At 52.1% G+C, this 19,192-nt stretch overlaps 5 protein-coding genes across 5 annotated transcripts; 3 read left to right on the plus strand and 2 right to left on the minus strand.

Moving 5' to 3' along the window:
• The first annotated feature begins 4,180 nt into the window (after positions 1-4,180).
• Positions 4,181-6,122, plus strand: HD553DRAFT_352075 (uncharacterized protein). The gene is made up of 5 exons (XM_046183661.1): positions 4,181-4,274; positions 4,343-4,499; positions 4,580-4,831; positions 4,908-5,011; positions 5,082-6,122. Exons 1-5 carry the CDS (start codon positions 4,217-4,219, stop codon positions 5,936-5,938), a joined length of 1,428 nt encoding a protein of 475 aa, XP_046034096.1. The 5' UTR covers positions 4,181-4,216; the 3' UTR covers positions 5,939-6,122.
• Positions 6,123-6,509: 387 nt separating this feature from the next.
• On the minus strand, positions 6,510-8,779 carry HD553DRAFT_325974 (uncharacterized protein; the record flags this gene model as incomplete). Its single annotated transcript, XM_046181665.1, has 7 exons — positions 6,510-6,712; positions 6,978-6,988; positions 7,054-7,074; positions 7,308-7,377; positions 7,502-7,520; positions 7,783-7,849; positions 8,121-8,779. The coding sequence occupies 7 exons, from the start codon at positions 8,777-8,779 to the stop codon at positions 6,510-6,512; spliced, it is 1,050 nt and encodes a 349-aa protein (XP_046034097.1).
• Positions 8,780-9,980: 1,201 nt separating this feature from the next.
• Positions 9,981-11,751, plus strand: HD553DRAFT_276207 (major facilitator superfamily domain-containing protein; the record flags this gene model as incomplete). Its single annotated transcript, XM_046177945.1, has 6 exons — positions 9,981-10,151; positions 10,230-10,545; positions 10,622-10,944; positions 11,007-11,097; positions 11,165-11,222; positions 11,289-11,751. 6 exons carry the CDS (start codon positions 9,981-9,983, stop codon positions 11,749-11,751), a joined length of 1,422 nt encoding a protein of 473 aa, XP_046034098.1.
• Positions 11,752-11,971: 220 nt separating this feature from the next.
• Positions 11,972-16,500, plus strand: HD553DRAFT_115116 (putative Bromodomain and PHD finger-containing protein 3). Its single transcript, XM_046176449.1, has 14 exons — positions 11,972-12,345; positions 12,419-12,472; positions 12,538-12,653; positions 12,726-12,855; positions 12,922-12,998; positions 13,062-13,229; positions 13,290-13,457; positions 13,520-13,873; positions 13,933-13,995; positions 14,052-14,221; positions 14,290-14,434; positions 14,506-15,343; positions 15,413-16,284; positions 16,342-16,500. Exons 1-13 carry the CDS (start codon positions 12,159-12,161, stop codon positions 16,240-16,242), a joined length of 3,300 nt encoding a protein of 1,099 aa, XP_046034099.1. The 5' UTR covers positions 11,972-12,158; the 3' UTR covers positions 16,243-16,284; positions 16,342-16,500.
• Positions 16,501-16,510: 10 nt separating this feature from the next.
• Positions 16,511-19,029, minus strand: HD553DRAFT_317075 (putative beta-1,4-mannosyltransferase). Its single transcript, XM_046180709.1, has 8 exons — positions 18,716-19,029; positions 18,457-18,638; positions 18,227-18,375; positions 18,062-18,151; positions 17,920-17,992; positions 17,315-17,829; positions 17,176-17,251; positions 16,511-17,112 (listed from the first exon to the last, which is right to left on the minus strand). The coding sequence occupies exons 1-8, from the start codon at positions 18,942-18,944 to the stop codon at positions 16,900-16,902; spliced, it is 1,527 nt and encodes a 508-aa protein (XP_046034100.1). The 5' UTR covers positions 18,945-19,029; the 3' UTR covers positions 16,511-16,899.
• Between the last annotated feature and the right edge of the window lie 163 nt (positions 19,030-19,192).

Below are 19,192 nucleotides of genomic sequence, written 5' to 3' on the forward strand. Positions count from 1 at the left end.
GGTGTGTCGCTTCACATCGAGTACAGATATCCTTGAGCGATGTTTGCGAGCCAGCCCCTATTGCGGCAATTGCCGCTGGTCTATCAGCGCAGATAGCAGCCAGTACCAGGCGGCATAGACGGCCGTTAGGAAAATCTGGAGTCTTGATGGACACCGGTTCCTCCCAAGCTTGACGCAATTCTAGCATGGTAGGTATCAAGAATTTCCAGAGATTGACATGACGGGGCTCTCTCGGGCCTGTACAGGGGTAGTAAAAGGGCAGTTAAGCAGCTGAAGTGAGACCGACTTCTTCGAACCAGGAATCAACGCACCGGGAGTCAGGCCACAGCACATGATCAGGTTCTGAACCCCCCTCAAACCCTGTGGTAAGTTGACCGCTTGGAGGGAGATATGACCCACAGAGTAGCCAGTCGTAGACATCGAAGATCGACAATTGACCCAATCGACGTAAAGGTTCATGTAAATAACTGGCGGTTCACCGTCTTTTGGGGGGTCACTTATGAGACGGTTACCGTCTGGGCCCAAGATCTGATCTAGCGCTGAACCGCTCCACTGGTCCCGGTAGATCTTCTGGCCAGGGTGTTGTGAAGCATCCCAACGGGCCGCTAACTGCCGTCTTTCTTGCCAGTTGAACATCAGTTCCTCGATTCCTGGATGCGCAAGGACACGCTCGAGCTCAGATTTGAGGGGAATTCGAGCGAAGTCACGCCACCAGGTTTTCGCTTGCGATCGGTCCATCAGGTGCCCACATTCTGGGCAGATATCTGGCAGATTTCGGGGGAGCTTTGGAGAGTGGATTGATGATAGAGAGACTGGGGAGTTGATGTGGTACAATACGGCTTGACAGTCCATGTTCGGGCAGACAGGGTGGGTGATAGAGGGCACATTTGCGCCCATTAGAGATCGGACCGTCCTAAGAGTTTTGGCTGGATTTTCACTCAGAGGGGATGGGTTGACACCTCCGGCCGCTAAGTGGGTCGTAAGTACCAAGATAACGAGCGTATTGAGGGTGTATTCCACTGCTCGCCGCACAACCCCAGAGGCTGCTAGTAACAAGGTGTGGGCGTAGATCAACTTCTCCATGAAGGTTGTAGTAGGTCGATCGGCCTCGCAACTGGCCTCTAGGGGTGCAGTTGCACCGCTGATCCATGGCCTATCAATCGCTGGAGGAACGTCCCTCGGCCATAACGGGCGGAAGTCGTGAAGCTCAGATGCATAGCTGGAACAAGGTATGTCCATCGGTCCCCTATCTGCCCGACTCTCCGGCCAATACGGGGGAGATGCAAGTGATGGAGCTGGAGATGGCTGCCTGTTAACCGGAGTGTTTGGTGGGTCGCAATCGGGGGTTAGAGGATTCATAGGGTTTTCCGGGTAGTCGACCTCGTAGTTGGCATCTGCATTCACAAGGTGACCTGACGGCAATGAGGGAGGGGGAAGATTGGGTTGTAACGGCGAGATAACGGGGGTGGTGTGGGCCGGCTGTAAGGGCGAGTCTGGCGGCCCCCCAGAGCCAATGGAAAGGCTCCCCCGGACGAGGTTGTTATGGACCTCTAAACTGGCCGCTAAGCGGCGGATATGTGTCACATATGTTTTGCCGGAGATGCGACGTCCTGAAGGCCCACAACCTTGGCATCGGCAAATACCAACCGTCGATTTGGGCTAGTAATGGGGATGTTAAATGATGGTTAATAGCCTGGTGAATGCACTTAAACTGACCACCCGTTTCGCAAGCTGGTCAGGAGTGCAACCAGCAGGAGGATAATCGGTAAGAAAGTCGGATTCCATAATCGCAAGATAATCGATGATAAACACAGTAGTTAAAGAGGGGTTACAACATGGATTTGGGGGACGTGGCCGTTGAAGGACTTGTTGACAATGACGCGTCGAAGAGTTTGGACTTAGAGAAAAAAAAAACGATTTGAGGGTGTCAAAGGACTTAGCGAAAAAAAAGGGGACTAAATAGGGCCCATAAAAGGCAGTTAGGTCAAAATCGTAACGGACCTCCTGTAACTGGCCTCTAACCGGCGCGCGTGTTTTGTAACCGGCCCCCCTTGCCCCGCTGTGCTGGTGACTGGTGGAGCAGGTTACACCCGCGCCCGCCGAACCGAACCTTCCCGCCGCCGACAACGCCCCATCGCGGAATCTTTTCTCCTCGCACTCTGTCACCGACCCGAACGAATGGTAGGCCATGGGTTATCAGAGACCAGATATCAGAATTTGAGGTCACACTGGAAAAAAACGAGCGGGTAGCTACATGCTACATGCTTGTCCCCGGGGTCCAAAGGGAGAAAGGGCAGAGTGAGAACCAGATTAGCCAGATCAGCCAGAGCTGTCCGCACGACCACGACGTGAGAGAACGCTCCCCTCTTCCTCCGACGATCAGCTTCCGCTCCTTCCCCGCGCCCTTTCCCGCCGTCGCGCACACGCTAAAACGATCGTCGTCCCCTCAAACACGGGGTCTTGTACGTTTGAAGATCGCGCGCGCCTGAGGATGGGATGGGGAAGATGGCATGATGGGCTGCCCAGATGTGTTTCATATTGTTGTGAATTGCCGATCAATTGCAGGAACGCAAGCCGGATTGATTTCCATAACAACAATAGGATACTCGTGTCGGAATTCATAGTCTTGTCGAGTCACATGTACAGAACCCACCTCGAGTCTAACTGATACATGCTTCCTTGCTCGTAGCGCTTTCAGTACACCAATTCGGCCGATCCTCGCCTCCCCCCCCCCCTCCCCTCCTTCTTCGCTGGAATGATACAGCTTGGCAGCTCGTCCCTAAATTCGATGTCAAGGAAGCGGAGTCTTATTTGAAGAACAGAGCGGATAAAAGGTTATGATCGTCCTGCTTGTTGATCAAGATTGAATTACCAGCGTTGCCTCTCAGAAGATATGTGTTCTACTGATACGTCTGATCATCGTTTTATTTTGGCCTGGATATTGCCGAACTATAAGAGAAGGTAACGCCTCTTCACTCTCCAGAGGAAACAAGCGAGATTGGCATTGATCGATTATGGGGTTAAACGTTCATCGTATATAGACTGATCCATACTGTCCGTACGTAAATCTAATGCGAAGTCTATCTTTAAGTATATGACGCCTCTCGAAACACGATTTCCCCCTTTCGACGTACCTTTCGATATGCCGACCGGAACCTCGGCATTGACCCACAACGTCATTCGAGGAGAGCGCAACGAATCCATGAAGCCGGGAACAGTGTTGAGGAGATGTGATTCAATTATCAAGCCGTCCTCGGCCCAGACATGCCAGACTTCCTGTTAGACAGGAATTGTTCGACTGGAAGGGTTCATCGAGACAATTTCGCCTAGTCATCTGCAGCAGAGCATCGGTGGCTCTTGAAATGGTCAACAGAGTATCGGGCGGTTCGTCAGTGAGCATATGATGAGGCACTGGCCAACAAAAAAAGCGCCTGACCCACACCCTGCTAAACCGCAAGGGATTATGGAGGGTTCATGATGTGACGACGAGAGGACCCGGCCAAAAGGTAGCATATCAAGACCAGGAATGGAACCCTTCTCTTCCTTCCCAACCCTCATCCCTATCGGTTTAGTTACAGCTTCATACTTGGCGAAATCCACCAGCTATCGGTCGCTCCCTCGGCCGAAAACAAGCTGGTCAGCGGTGTGCGCGATCTAAGATCTAGCTGGCGAATGCTTCATCTTGCCGACGGTGTACTCATATTCGCAATTCCGGCGGAGAAAGAAACTATCCTTAGCTTGATGAATTCCATATTTGGGCCGTGTTTGCTTACGAAGAGTAGTCAAGGGCACCCAGGAATTGTCTGCGCCTACCGGGGCGCGAGTCGAATATTTCTGATTGTTGTAGCTGAGCGTCCTGCCTTTTTGTAGCTGCGAAGAGCAGATATGACCATGGACAGCGCGGCTGAACAGCTCCCGGTCTCGTCTCCTCTTCTTCTGACGGACCGACCGTTTGATCCATTCTCATCATGCCTTGTAGGTCCATCCTAATATCAACAAGAGAGGTCAATAGTAGTAATGATCGACCCTTAAGGGTTTGGCTTGGCGATGCCGGCATACGTAACGCGTCATCGGGTTCGTTGCCGCCCCGGCGATCGCTCATGCCAACTGTGACAAGGTGCAAGGAGGTCATTGATCATTGCCCCTCCCCTCCATAACTTACGTCGTCGTCGAATCAACCCATAAGAGATCCAAGATACCTCATAGCCACACACAAATGTCCATCCTCATACCGCTTCTACTACCTAGCGTCGTGAATGCTACCGCCAATGTCGGTAGGTCCCATCCTCGACCGAACCACACTGAGGACCCCCCAGCTTATACGCATTCCCCTGTCCCGTAGCCTTGGGCATCACGAATGCGGTCCAGGGTACCAGCACTAATGTCTCTTTCAAGATCGGGAATCGGGTCTTTACGACAAGTCCTCCGTTCCCGTTCGAGAAATTACCTCCCGAACTACGGATGGAGATCATCGAGATGGCACTGGAGATGAGCAAAGAGTCGGTCATGTCCGACGACACACCCTGGATCGCGCAGCACAGCATCCTGACGTCTGTTTCTGTTTTGTCTGGATGTCCAGACTGATCCTTCCGCCCATGGACTTTGTACCGGCTTTCCAGCCTCTGGGACCTACCCTCCAAGATGCTGCCGATCTGCACCGGAACAACCCTCTCAACCCGGAGAACCCTCACTACCGATCGATCGTGGGAGAGACTCGGTCCGCGAACGGTTACCCTTTGAGCAGTTGGAAGTGGATGAAGCTGGGTACCGAGTGGAGAGATTATCTGAGGAGGAAGCTGTGGACCAAGTGTTCCATCACCTCGACGTATTCGTGAGTTCCACAACGGGCTAGATCCTCGAACGCTCTTAATCGCTAATGAATGGCGATATACCTCGCTCGTCCCCAGATACCGGCAATTCGACAAGATCCTCGAACGTCCCGACTTTGATATATTTTCGTTCGTACGCGAGTTGGAACTACATCAAGGTTTCGGGGATCCGACCTCTCTTTGTGAGTTACATGTACTCTGAGCATGAAGCATGAATATCCGGCTAATCGTCCTCGAACCCCTCATTCACAGACGCCCTGATCCGACACCCACAATTGACACATCTCGAATCTCTATCGATCTTGCCTCTCTATCCGTACTCTCCCTCCCCGTTCGAGAACGTCCTACCGCCCTTCGACTTTGGCCTCCAATTGATCCCCGTCCCGAGCGAGACTCGACCGCGGCTCAAACACTTGACGCTCGGTCTACCGCTCGAACTCACCACCAATGCGGCTCAACGTCAACACCTCGGACAACTCAAACCGGAAAAGTTTAGCATGACCGTGCTGCGTCCCTCGAACGCGCTATTCGGCGAGCTCGCTACCGCCCTGTCCGAGGTTACAGACACGTTGAGCATCCGATACTTGAGCGTCTCTGCCCACCGGGAGCTATCCGACCCGGCCTCCTTCGTATGCTCGACGCTGGACGCTTTCAAGCACGTCCACTTGCATCTCCCAGCCAGAGCCAACTCGGCCTTCCGCCACCCTTACATCGGTCGGATGGACGAACGGATCACGTTTGCCGATCGGATTATCGATCTGATCCTCGCCGATAAGGAGCGACAAGAACGGTACACCGTCTGGATAGAAGACTATCGAGGAGGTTTCAACTTGGATCTCAGTCGACGTGAAGAGATACTCTATCAGCCCGCGGAGAAGGACAAGATCTTGTTTGATATCGGGTTGCATGACCTGGATGAAAATCCACCGGCCGAGAGCGGGCCGTCTACCATACAGAACTCTACGGTGACGGTGGTCGGCGGGCCGGAGACGACCGTTAAGAAACCGACGGCCAAGGGGAAAGACAGCGAGAAGTCGTGGGAGCGGGAGACGAACCTCAAGCTCCTCGGTGGGCTCATCTCGTTGCGTCTCGAGAGCAAGAAAAGATGAGAGCGTCAGGGTCGCTCGATCATACTACTACTGTATCCATGCTGTCGTTACTATTTGTTTCTCTACCTTGTACTTCTTTTGTATCGATCCGGGTCATGGTCATTTGTACGGATTTGCAATTATACCTAAGTGGAAAGATACTGTATAGCCCTCTCCCCGACCCTACGCTTCCACAACGTCGAGCAAAGTAGCTGATGAACCGGTCAATCAAGCTCAGATGACGCGCTGCGCCTGTAATTCTGGCTCCCGTTACGAATAGCTTCTTGCATCTACATCACGAGGGCGCTTGATCCTCGATACTCTACTTGATGAGCAAATCCTGAGATCCGGAAGTTCAAACCACCAAACCAGTATCAGTAACAACAGGCCTCGAAGCCAAATAATTCTGCCGCTCAGTTGAACAAGTGAAGCATCGGAATGAGGTCGTCTGTGATGCGAGCGGCCGTTTACCGATCTGTACACTGGCAGATCCAACCCAAAGCATTTCTCTATGTCTTGCGCAAATTTGATGCTACAGAGGCAGGAAGATTGAAGAGGCGCATGCGTTGTCTATCAGGGGTCAGCTGGAAGATCAAATCATTGGATCTGAAGCAACGTATGGCCCATATGCACTGAACGAATTTACCACTCTATTGTGTTTGGGGGACTGCTGCTCTTTTTCGCTCTTTGCAACCGTCCAGAGGAACCTGAGAGCTCGATAGGAACGAACAAGCAGCCCGTCCGACCTGAATTCTGTTAAGGTCTGTATATACTCATGGAAAGATCTAGCATAGCCTACAAGATGATAAAGGAAGTCGCAGATGTCAGGCCAGCGCATGAAACGCGAAACGAGAGCGCAAATTGAAGACGTCAGGTGTGCCGTCTCGGCGTTTTTCTCGGTCTCCTATTGATAATTCCGCCGGGTTTCATAGTTCGGTGTTTCGGCTCGCTTGAGTTTCCGACTGCTAAAAGATACTGCCATATGTAAATGTACGGTTCCTAGCTTTTCTATCACCCATGCCATGTAACATCACGTACCCGCAATACATCCTGAGCTCACGTTCTCGAATACTTCACCGCTTCAAAATGTTCTGCGTGTCTGCATTTCGCTATGAAACCTGTCACACGACGTTCACCTTCCGATCTCGTTTCGACACCTGTTCTACCAGCCATGCAATCAGCTATCCTAGACTGAGAAGGTAAAAGTTCATCTGTGCAGGCTGTCCAACAGAGGCATCAAATCGGGGTCTCATTTGGAATCATTCTGGCTGTGAGGGTATACCTGAAGGCTCAAGTTGTGAGAAGTTGGAAGACAAAGATTGTTAGCCACCTGTACTGTACTAGTAGATGAGAGCATGTCCTAATGATGTGTCTCCCGGGCGGAACATACCATTTCATTGCAGTCGAGATCATGAGTGAACCACATACACTACCAGCACATGCCGCAATGTTGGGGCTGGCTGGACATGATCACCCGGGAATCATTTCTTTGTCTCGTTGTGCCTATTTTGCTTTACGAATGGATGAAGGAACCGGTTGGATTTCTTCCACGGCTAGCGCTACTTTGTGATAGGTCCTACTTACTGGAGAAATGAATGTTTAGCTTGGCGCCTTATCAAACTACAACAATCAGCCGCCATGTAGTGTGACAATTGGTTCACATAGTATGGAACTGGTCGGAATAGCAATTCAGCAATGGCGTGATCGTGTCTGTCTTCCTAAGTCGAGATTCTGAATGATCACGGGTTTCATGGCTAAGACAAACTTTACATCATGTTTAGACTCGCGTATCCTCATATCATAGGGGTGATCCCATGTTGCTTCACTCATGTCAATATCGGCAATTGGCGAATTTCATGGCTCACCGGCTGCGATGTTTTCATACGGTTCATACCGGAGAATTCAGCTTCTTGGAATTTTAAAGGCATCACCCTATCGAGAAATACAGGCTCATACAGTGACGTCGGTATCGAAGCAATCTAGGCGATTATTTCAACCCATTTCGAGCCCTTTTAGGATAAGGCCCCATCTGGTACATACAATATGGGTCAGACTAGACACAGCGCTGCAGTGGATATATTCTCAATCTGACATGATAAGTACATCCGAAACATAGCACTAGCTCGCAGCATACAAGCCGACGTACAGCCGAAAGGGGGGACAGCATCAGGAAGCGGATCAGATCGTCTCGACCACGCCTTACCGTTCTAATCCGTATTTCACACCAGCAGACAACCCCCCCGCTGAACAAGCAAGATCTTCTTTTTCCTTTTGCACCAACTCTTCGATGCGCTCTGGATAGCCCTCCAAAACCAATCGTTGGTAGGACTGCCCTAACCGGACAGCCACTGCAAGCTCTTGGAGAAGAACCACCTTTGAGGGCGAATCAGAGACCTCCTGTCTGTAGTCCAATATCAGGATACACAAAAGCGTGATGACACCAAGGCAGAAGACGGCCTTTATCTCGATCCCTTTCCGTGCGAAACTTTCCTCAAATCTTGCAAACGACTTTTTTTGGAAAATCAATGGAAGGAGCGGTTTGACACGTTCAAAGGCGTCGAGAATGTTCTCGACCGCATGGTCTGGAGCAGGGGTCCGACAAGCCCGTTGTATACGCATAATGGAACGAGCGACGTCTTTCGGGGCTGCCCTCGCAGTTTTGCGCGCTTCGTCTTCCGCAGCCTTCTGCGTTTCAAGCCATCTACTATGACATTCGGCTGCTCGAAAAGCGTGTGAGATCTGAATATCGTCACTTCGAAGTGGGGCGCCAGGTGTTGCCGCAGGGGCTTTGTCCTCGGGAAGGTGCACATCTTTGGGGTCTTGCGCAGAAAGGTCGTTGTTGGGCTGTTGAGCGACAGTCATCATGGGGTTTGGATAAAGGATCGAGCGGGGATCATGATTGGGCGGGGGGGATGACCGAAGAGATGGTTTCCGGTCGGTCAATTGTCCGCCAGCGACTTTATTTGTCGGGTTCTGATCACGTATATATCTACTCTGATTCAGGTGGATGTAGTGTAATACCGTATCGCTCACCCCTGGAGCACATCATAGGGATCGCTGATCAAAGGAGGTGCGTTTCAAGTTGGCACACACAGCCCGCACAGCCTATGGCCGGTTCGTTATCGCCAATGAGCTGATCCTAGCACGTCCGAGTGCATTGAGCGCAGCGGTCGGATACCTATGACTTGATTTTGGGAGATTGCGATCCAGACGACCGAATGTAATTACGTACGATTGCGTTATATTATCGTGATGTCCTTTGCGAAAGCACTGTCTTTAGGAAGAAATTTCGGCTCCCATAAGAAAGCGGTGCCGCTCGAGGCTTTCAGAAACGCCTGTACCTAGGTTGGTACCAGAGGAATATCTCTTGGAGCCAATGATACTTGTTCGTGCATTATTACATATTCAAGCTGAATGACTGAACGGCTCAACATCGCTGCGCGAAAGCCGGAGTACTAAGTATACCTCGTATGCCCTCTGATTGTCAAGAAAGGGTTCAAAAACCTATCGCAGAACTCGAGATCCGTTTATTTCACTCTCGCCGCCGGTTTCTTAAATGCGCCCCATTGATACCGGTGAGAAACGCACGCCTAGCTAAGGCGGTCTAGCAACATCACAAATATAGCGTTCTGTACATAAAGATGTCATCGTAGATAATGATTCAACCTTCAGCTCCTTCCGTCATGAGAACTTAACGCGAGGGCGGCATGAACCTGAAACACGGATGATCGCATATCATCGTAGGTCTTCTTACACGGTTTCACGGGTCGATCGCCGCTGCGGTGCCGCCCGTTAAACCCGCGTCGCCCGAAACCCGAAATCTTAGACCCGGGGTCGATTGTGCTTGCGGCTTTACAGAGTTTACCCTACGTAGTCAATCAATATTTTCGATGGAACGGAGGAATATAAAGCTTTAGGATTGGCATGACCCTCAACTATACGATATGTAACTCGGAACAAGTGCCGTACCTAGCAATTTCCTCTTTTACCACGATTGGACACGATGTCACGGCCGGAAGAACCAAGATCCGACACCGTTTTGGCGGTCAGCGAGGACATCCAAATGACCCCATTGGGCTCGACCCATGATCTCGTTACGAAAGACGACTACAAGATCGATGCAGACGTCGGCGATGAGACCGTCAATGACAATGAGAACCGAGCACAAGCTCTGCCACCGGTTGATGGGGGAAAGGCCGCATGGTTCTTCTTGGCGAGCTGTTATCTGCTCGAGGTAGGTGTATCGAATCCTCGTATCATCCCGAAATTTTGACTGATCAAAATGCCTCGATGCATGTAATCTGCTGAACAGCTCATGTGCTTCGGTCCCGCCTTCTCCTGGTCGGTGTTTCAAGACTACCTGCAACGATCAGAACACAGCCCGCTGCGGCACGAATCGACGGTTACCATCTCAGCGATCGGTACGCTCCTCTTTTCGATGCTCTACTTTGCGCCTGCGATCGCTCGACCGTTCTTCTGGCTTCACCCCGATTATGCCCGACTGGCGATGAGGGTTTGCTTGGGCGTGGCCATCGTCGCGCTGATTGGAGCCAGCTTTGCGACGAACGCTGGGACACTCGTAGCGGTCGTTGGTTTCATCGTCGGTCTGGCATGTGGAATCATGACGAGTAAGTCACGCAGCACTCGAGTCCTTCAATTGGGCGATATGCAGTTATTGATACTATTTTCCCATTGCTCCGATAGCGCCATACCTCCTGTGGCTGCCTCAGTGGTTCGTCAGGCGTCGAGGTTTCGCTATGGGAGTAGCATTCAGCGGAGCCGGTCTCGGAGGTCTCCTCTTCCCATTCATCTTCAGTGCATCGCTCGAGAATCTCGGATTGGCCTGGACGCTGCGGATCTGGGCGCTATGTCTACTCGTTGGAGCTGGGCCTGCTTTGATTGGAATTCGACCTCGACTTCCTATCACTGCTAGGGTCGCCAACAAGTTCAAACATCGACGGGCGGACTATGTCAAGGTCATGAAAAAGCAGTTTGGTTATCTTCTCAGTACCTTGTGGCTCTTCAACGTGGGTCGCTATCGTCGATCTGCTCGTCAAAGATGTAGATGCTGATGATGTCCGATATTCAGGCTCTTCTGACGTTGACGGCTAGTGCCGGGTACTTTGCCATTTCGTTCTATCTGGGAACGTACTGCAGTAGTCTGGGGCTGAGCAGTGCTGGTGAGTTGTTCGAGCTTCACGTCAGCCCGCAAGCCCGCCTGATCACCCATATTTGGTCTATGCGAAGCTTCCACTGGGGCTGTCTCTGCCTTCAATGCTGCAAGTCTTCTCGGAGAGATCACGATGTGAGTTGTAGGGTATGTGTTCTCATTTCAGAGACCCGCAATTCATGCTTGGATTGAACGAAACAGCGGCTACCTCTGCGACCGTTTTTCATACACCAAAATCATGCTCGGGATCGGTATTACCGGGACCTTGGCTTCGCTGCTACTCTTCGGTCTAGCCAAGAACCTTGCCATGGTTCTGCTCTTCACGTTGATCTTTGGCTGGGCCGCTGGATCGTTCTGTGCTACTTGGCCAGCTTCCGCCACCGACATCGCTCGCCTGCGTAACATGCAGAGCGCCGACGTCATGATCTCTTACACCATCATGCGAGGTATCGCTGCCATCGTAGGACCGCTGGTGGCAGCCAAGCTGTACCGACCGGATCTTAAGGCCGATGCGGCCGTCTTTGGAAGCTTTGGATTCCGTTCGTTGACGATCTTTGTAGGGATAATGATGAGCTTGGTTGCGGGCTTAGCGGTATTAGCCGAGTTCTCCCGGCGGATGAGCTTCAAGGGTGTCGACGTAAAGCTGTTGGGGGAACGTCTGTAATCTAGATCCATACTCACGATAGAATTCGATCAAGACGTCGTTGCAATGTACTGCCGAGAGTCGCGGTACTGCTGCTTATGCTTCGGGGTCGATAGGGATATAGGGACGAGATTATGACCTCGACCTCACGCGCGGCTGACGCGACTGACTTGGTCGGCAAGGATCGGCCATTGCACCTAGCTAGCTAGGCTAGGCTAGATTTGGGCAGAGGTGTGTGTGACTGTGAGATGTTGGAAACCCCTGAAACCTGTAGAGGCTATCAATCTAGAGGACCATCCCACGTCATAGCTCCTCAAACCCCTAGATATACCGGACGGTAGGAGGCGAGAACCTGCATGTCTGCACGATAGGGACAGTCGCGACCCGGGAGGATCAGGGTCGATACATCATCCTGCCCGAGCATCGAGATGGGTCCAAAGCCTTTCGACATTCCGCAGGTGTCTTTCCGGATTGTTCCGTTCGATGAGGACACCGTGTGGGAACGTCGCTATAAGAAACAAGCCAACTTGAACCGGACACAGTTGGAAGGCTATGGGTACAACTCGAGAAGTACAAAACCATGGAGTCTACCGAAGCACTACATGCGGTACATCGGTGAGTAACATCTATAGAGATCCAGGGTGCGCTTCGTCAGACTCATACATCTCTGCCGACCCTATCATTGTAGAGCCGATCGAATCCGAATTGGCCAATCAGGTTGAGTATGACATGGACGAGCAAGGTGAGCGTTGCAATCACGAAAAGGTCTGCCTGCAACGCTGACGCTTGAACCGCTCTTCCGGATAGACCGTGAATGGGTCGACCTCGTTAATACCGAGAGACAAAGCCAGCAGCTGGATCGGCTGTCTTATGAGCTGTTCGAGGTGATAATGGACAAGCTGGAGAAGGAATGGTTCGACCTGGTCAGTTCAAGGTGATGTACCATCAGGTAGTTTACGCCAACCTGACTGACATAAGTAATATCCCCACTACAGGTCAAGAAGATTCCCGCCCCTGAAGCTCTGCCGATCGAGGACTCTAAATGTTCCATCTGTGATGACGGTGAAGGGGAGAATTCAAATGCCATCGTTTTTTGTGATGGTTGCAATCTGGCGGTACATCAGGGTAAGTAAGCAGAGCTATGCCAGTCAGACGAGGAAGCTGCAGCTCATGTCGTCTGGGTCATGTTAGACTGTTACGGCGTACCTTATATCCCTGAAGGGCAATGGCTCTGTAGGAAATGTACGGTTGAGCCAGAGAACCCAGTAGTGCGTCTGAATTGCGTTATACTCCGTCCTCTTTAGTGGCTGAGGCGACGCTTCCTTATTCAGGACTGCATTTTCTGTCCAGCAGAAGCTGGTGCGTTCAAGCAGACGACCAACAGCAAATGGGCACATTTACTGTGTGCCCTTTGGGTCCCGGAAGTCTCCGTCAGCAATCCGGTCTATATGGAACCTATCGAAGGAGCAGAAACGATTCCCAAGAGCCGATGGAAGCTGGTGAGCACTGAACAGCATATTGATCAGCGCTTGAAGTTAAATATCAGTGAATTTACGCAGATGTGCAGTATCTGCCGTGTGAAGGGAGGAGCCTGTATTCAGTGCGATAACAAGAACTGCTTTACGGCCTTTCACGTCACATGCGCACGGGCTCGCGGCAATCTGGGAAGCATGAAAGCTCTCCTACAAGACGGGGTGCTGAAAGCCTATTGCGACAGACACATGCCGGTCAGTTCCGTCTCCTATCTGTCCGATTGCAGCGGTCATATCCTGATTCCCACTTCGCACAGGCCGATCAAATGGAGATAGTCCAGGCTGCTCGAGCAGAGCAAGCCAACATTGCTAGTCAACTGGATGAAAACCGAAACGGTCCGCCGGAATCAGTCAAAGTCTCGAACCTACCCCTAGAGGCGTCCAGAGGCGCAAAGATCCCAGAGTTGGTCAAGACCGCCCGGGCCCATGCTAAGAAGTACACGCAAGGCCCGCCTCTGGTTCCAGCCATTCTCGTAGACAGCATCCACGGATACATTCAGAAAGCACGTCTGAAAAGGATGAGGGAGTGTATCGAGAAGATCTGCCGGTATTGGAGCTTGAAGAGAGAAGCCAGGCGAGGGGCTCCCCTCTTGAAGAGGTTATACCTAGAGGTACGTATCACATCCATACCAGTCGACGAGATATTGACGGAGATCTCTCCCCATGCCAGCCCTGGACGGCGTCGAGCGCTTCCCGAGAGCAGACCGATGCGGAGAAGGCTAAGAAGCTCGAGGTGAGTAGGACTGAACCGGATCTGAGGGTGTGTATTCTGACAAGTCCCCCGTGTAGTATATGCGTCTTGTGCGGAACGATCTGGAACGAGTCCGTACCCTAGTGGAACTTTGTCAGAAACGCGAGAAGGAGAAGCTACTCCAAGCTAGAGCACTCCAAGAGTTTATCGATGAAGTCTTGTTCCCGCATGACAGCAAGCTTCGGTTTGCCTTCGAAAAGATTAGCAGGCAAGTCGGGTCACATATTGAGATGGAGTGTGCCGATTTCTGATCTTTCTATTGAATGGCCACATTAGCCTCGATCGCCAGCAGATCTTTGCACATCCCGTGTCTACAAAGGATGTCCCAGACTATCTGGATATAATCAAGCATCCTATGAGCTGGGATCAGATCGACGACAGGTTGGATACCCATGCGTATGGTGATCTCTCCGATTTCCAAGTAAGCCTCTCGAGAAACCGAGTCGTGCAAAGAAGTTAATCAAGTGGGAGATCTGCTACGCACTGCTTCAGCGGGATATATACTTGGTCCTCGACAACGCGATGCTCTACAATCCCAGCGATCATCCGTTCCATAGACTCGCCAGCAAGATAAAGAAGGCCGCAGTCGGTATGTTTGCCGACTTGGCAAATCAACTCGCAACAGTCACTGCGGGCTCGTCCGACCAGCAGACGAACGATTCGCGATCATTGGAACCCAGTCCTCAATCTCTACAGCCGCTGCTATTTCGTGATTCGGGGAGTCAACGTGACTTGCTGGCTCAGCTATTCGCTTATGAATTCCGTCCACTTCCGCCACCTTCACCGCTGCCGCCACTACCCAAACTCAAACGCATCATAACGCCGGCTGAACGTCTGGCTCAGGCAGAACGACGAAAAGCTGAGGCGGAAGCTCTTCGCGCGGCGGGATCGTCGAGACATACTCGATCAGCTGGCCCATCAGCTTCTCAGAACACCATCCACGAGGAGATGTTACCTAAAGAACTTCGGACTGGCTACATAAGATCCAAGCCCACATCGAGACGACCGACGGTTAAGGCGTCTTCGGACAGTCAGAACGCGGCATCGATTGAAGGCGCCGGCAGGACGTCAGAGTCGGCTGATGACACCACGGTCATACCTCTGAGAAGACCCGAGACGGGCGTCTTGGGAAAGATCGTTTATTCGCCTATGACAGATCAAGAGAGACGTGCCAAGGAGAAGCAGATGAGTCTGGTCGTCGATCAAGTAGACATCAAGGAGACCTTTTCCAGGTTCAATGTCGGATACGTTCTACCTGAAGGTAGTAAACGGGGCGGTCGCTTACCCCTTCCGCCGCTACCCATCGCGGGACCGAGCAGGCCTCGGCACAGTAAGTCAGGCATTTCTGAGCATAATAGGACAAGAACACTGATGTCTGCCTGTCTTTCATGCATATCAGAGGCGCCCAAATCGTCATTTCCGAGGAAACGGAGTCCAACACCTCCAGCCGATGCGAGTAGCAGTGACATTTCAGATGCTCCAGAAGAGGACACAACAGTTGCAGTCGTCAGACAGCGTGTGACGATAGGAACCCCGGCTCGAGGTGTTACCAAGAAGGATCAAACCATCGCGATTCCAGAGAGCGCTCGCGGAGTTACAGGACCGCCCTCTTCACCTCTCTCGAATTTGAACGATACGGAAAGCTCGCTGACTGCAATAAGCGCCCCTGCATCCGAAGGAGAAGGTCCGGTTGCAATTGAAGACGACTATGCTATACCTCGTATGACGAGACGCGCTGCGGCTCAGATAGCCCTGGCCGACGACGAAGACCAATCGAAAGCCGTTTCTCGCCAACGCTCTCGACGCCCGAGTACGAAACGCCGTTTAATCGAATCTTCGATTCAAACAATCGTACCTGGATCCTCAGACGGTTTGCAAATGGCGCTTGATGACCCCGAAAGACAGCCCAAGCCTATAGCGCCCTTCACACGAGCGCGCAGGACAATCCCAGAGGATAGTCCAAAGAGACAAGCACCAGGTCCCCCGAAGCCAAAGGTCAATCCGACACTAGCTGATTCGGATACGGCTTCGGACGTTGTCATGGAGGCGGACGACGAAGCCTATGCGCTTGATGAGAAGACGTGCAAGGAGCCCGTCGTTGCTCAGCGTCTGCAGGCATTCCACGGCGCTAATTCTGCCGGGAAGACGAATAAAGGCTGGCTGGACCCTTATCCAGTCGGAACGATCGGTAAGCTGGGTGGTTGCGATAGTAACGAGCCAGCAGACTGATATCCTGCGGGCACCGTTTTCTCATGATAGTATGGGCCAAGGGTGAGTCCAGCTCATGTTCAGGTAACATCCTCTGCTGACCATACATTGATCTCACAGTCGGGAGCTTTCCTTTCTGTCCGGCTAGAGTATTTGATGTATGGGGCGAATACTACAAGGTGCCAGAAGCCGTTTGGGCGATCCGTCCCATCGACAACGAAGGACCAACATGGCTAGTCCGGTTTTACGACCAGGGGCAGACCTTCGGCTGGTGTCAGGCCGATTGCTTGGATCGATTCAACGAGGATGCAGGTAGGTTGTACCGTCTGTCCAGGCACAGTAAGCTTCCACTAATCTACCTCTTACATAGCGATCGATGAGAGATATTTAGACGTGAGTTCTATGCACTATATCAATCAGCGCGCTTCATTAGTCTAACTTTCTCGACTCAACACCAGGGTCGTAATAAATCAGGACGAAAGGCGGCAAAGTGGGTACAGCTTCACGGAAAAGTGGTTCGAGCGGCATTCAAGTAAGCATAAAAACTTGGACCCCTGGGGCTCAGGAGTCCCACTGATGGTCGGTTTCTGTATTCTCGCTTGAACAGGAAAGCTCGAGCAGATATGGCACTCTCAGATGAGGAATGATAATCATTTCGGTTGTACTTAGAACGACGACCTAGCGAGACCGGTCGCTAATGACCGGCGCGACCATACGCGTCCATTCCTCATCCCATGTCGACCACTCGCTTGTCGCTGAAGGATCTATATGATCATCAACTTCGTGCCGGTTATATGTGTGCGCTCCCGGCAGGTCTGGGGTATGATCTCCTGGGAAGAACGCTCGCAGCTTGTCAAGTTTCTTTGCCACGGGGAAGCCAACTAACACAGACTGTTTCAAGAACGGATATTAGGTCATTGGTTTCTCGAGCTTCCGAACAGGCTTGCGGCTCACAATCAGCTGCTCCGCCAGATCTTGAGCGGTATCGAACACCATCCCATTCTGATTGTGCTTTACCAATTCGCCGACGCTGTGACCGAAAGATCAAGAACGTCCAGTATCGCCGTCGCGAAAAGATTGTTCGAGCACGTACCAGCGAAATCCGCGTGCGAGAACCGGCACCCCGCATCCAAACATGTCGACGACTTTCATGGGCAAATCCAGCCCACTGCTACTCTGATGCAGGCTGATGCCCAGATCGGCACATCCCAAGAACCGGGGATAATCCTCGATCTCTAGCCAAACCGTACGAACGACCACGCGGGACCACGTCTCCTTTTCGATTCTTTCCGCATAGAGCTTCTTGAACGTCGACAAGAGGGGTCCTTTGCCGGAAACGAGGACGACAAGTCTTGGTAAGCCAGAAGCGGTCGATTTGGCTTGACGTTCATACAACGATAGTCCGTCCAGGAGTACGGCGAAATCCTCGTCAGGCGTCCAACTGGTGGAGGAGACGATCAGTGCCGGTCGTTCTGGGTCAAGAGCTATCGTCTCTTGTGATGTCTCGACCATCCGGGTGAAGATTTGGGTTCGAGTGCTCAAGCCGGTCTTGGGCAGGAATGAGCAGGGAAACGGTGGATCAAGGTCAGGTATGACACGTCCGAACAGCTTGAGAAGGTTAATAAGGAGAAACCGAGTCAATCAACTTGCCAAACATCTGAGCGAGAGCTGGTGCGAAGCGAAAGTAAAATGACTGACCTCGTGCGCGGTCATGGGCCCGCATCTACGGAAATTGGCCGGCGGTCGATCATGCAAGACGATTTTCTTCCCGCTACGAACACCATCGTTTGTCTCGGCTGAGCTGCGCAGGTAGAGAGTCTAAGTACGACCAGACACTGACCTGAGCTGCCATTCTTTGGCAAGGTGGACCTTCATCGCTTCCGTCACGAACAAATGGGCGAAAGCTACCTTGCCGAAAGTTCGTTCGAACCTGGCACGGTAACGGACGTAACATGAGCGAACGGATGGCAGAGAGAAACCCTAAGAAAAGGTAAGAGGAGCTCACCATGTCGCGATGGCTACAAGCGGACTTGAGGAACCCAACTTGAGAGCAAGGATACTATGGCCCGTGTTGTGCCAGTCGATGATGAGCCGGGAACCCCGTAGATGCGCAGCGATCTGTGCCAAGAGCAATGTAGGTATAGAGGGTGGATTCTGTAACGAAGCCAGAACGATGTCGGTCCCTCGCTTGTCCCGTCTTAGAAGCCGAAACGAATGTCGCGGCACCGGACGAACCTGAACCATGACTACTTCTGCTCTGATTTTCAATAGGAGTGCGAGGACGCTGATACTCTGCCATGCGATCTTTATGGGTGCAGCCAGCACAAAGGGCAACTTGCGTACCAAAAAGGGCGGGTCGGGGAGGTATGCGAGATGAACGTGAGGTAATGTCATGAGAGATGCCAGTGGTGTTGAGCCTGCAGAGCCGGCGATCTTGATTATCAGCAGAGATGACGGAACAGCTGTGAAATAGGCCAACCCGAGCAGAGCTCACCTCGGTACCCGATCAAGCTCGTCTCCCATCCCAACTTGGCGAGACTCTCCGTATGGTACATCATCCGGGGACTCCTTCCGACATCCCCGAGAACGAGTACCACAGCTGTCTTCCGCTTTGCCGATGCGAAGAGCGATCGTGGGTTCGTCCAGGCCAGGTAGAGGTAGGAGCTGACGCACAGGAAAGGTATCACTGCGATGAACAGCAACAGCAAGAGCCCGGTGAGCATCGTTGCCGAGGTAGAATCTCCCGTGAACACAGCGATATGCCGTGTGCGTATCCTTCTTCCTTAAATTGACTGGTTGCTGGTTGCTGCATGTCGTCAATTGATATATAAATGGTGACTGACATGATCAGTGATCAGTGCTCTGGTAATTCTGGTAACGGTTACCTCCGGCCGCGATCAAAAAGGTAAACAAACGACGGGCGGATGCAGAAAGAGTGAATGAACCTCGGCCAGGCGAGCGAGCGAGGCAA

This window comes from Filobasidium floriforme (genome assembly GCF_021052385.1).
Source record: "Filobasidium floriforme strain CBS 6241 chromosome Unknown HD553scaffold_21, whole genome shotgun sequence".
NCBI lineage: Eukaryota > Fungi > Basidiomycota > Tremellomycetes > Filobasidiales > Filobasidiaceae > Filobasidium > Filobasidium floriforme.

Excerpts from the sequence above, each read along its gene's own strand:
- HD553DRAFT_352075 (XM_046183661.1), top strand. The coding sequence starts at position 4,217 with ATGTCCATCCTCATACCGCTTCTACTACCTAGCGTCGTGAATGCTACC. Across the intron at positions 4,500-4,579 it reads GCACTGGAGATGAGCAAAGA|ACTGATCCTTCCGCCCATGG; the intron begins GTCGGTCATGTC and ends CTGGATGTCCAG. Across the intron at positions 4,832-4,907 it reads TCCATCACCTCGACGTATTC|ATACCGGCAATTCGACAAGA; the intron begins GTGAGTTCCACA and ends GCTCGTCCCCAG.
- HD553DRAFT_115116 (XM_046176449.1), top strand. The coding sequence starts at position 12,159 with ATGGGTCCAAAGCCTTTCGACATTCCGCAGGTGTCTTTCCGGATTGTT. Across the intron at positions 12,346-12,418 it reads GCACTACATGCGGTACATCG|AGCCGATCGAATCCGAATTG; the intron begins GTGAGTAACATC and ends CTATCATTGTAG. Across the intron at positions 12,654-12,725 it reads AGAAGGAATGGTTCGACCTG|GTCAAGAAGATTCCCGCCCC; the intron begins GTCAGTTCAAGG and ends TCCCCACTACAG.
- HD553DRAFT_317075 (XM_046180709.1), bottom strand. The coding sequence starts at position 18,944 with ATGCTCACCGGGCTCTTGCTGTTGCTGTTCATCGCAGTGATACCTTTC. Across the intron at positions 18,639-18,715 it reads GAGCTTGATCGGGTACCGAG|GCTCAACACCACTGGCATCT; the intron begins GTGAGCTCTGCT and ends CCGGCTCTGCAG. Across the intron at positions 18,152-18,226 it reads CTTGTAGCCATCGCGACATG|GTTCGAACGAACTTTCGGCA; the intron begins GTGAGCTCCTCT and ends TTACCGTGCCAG.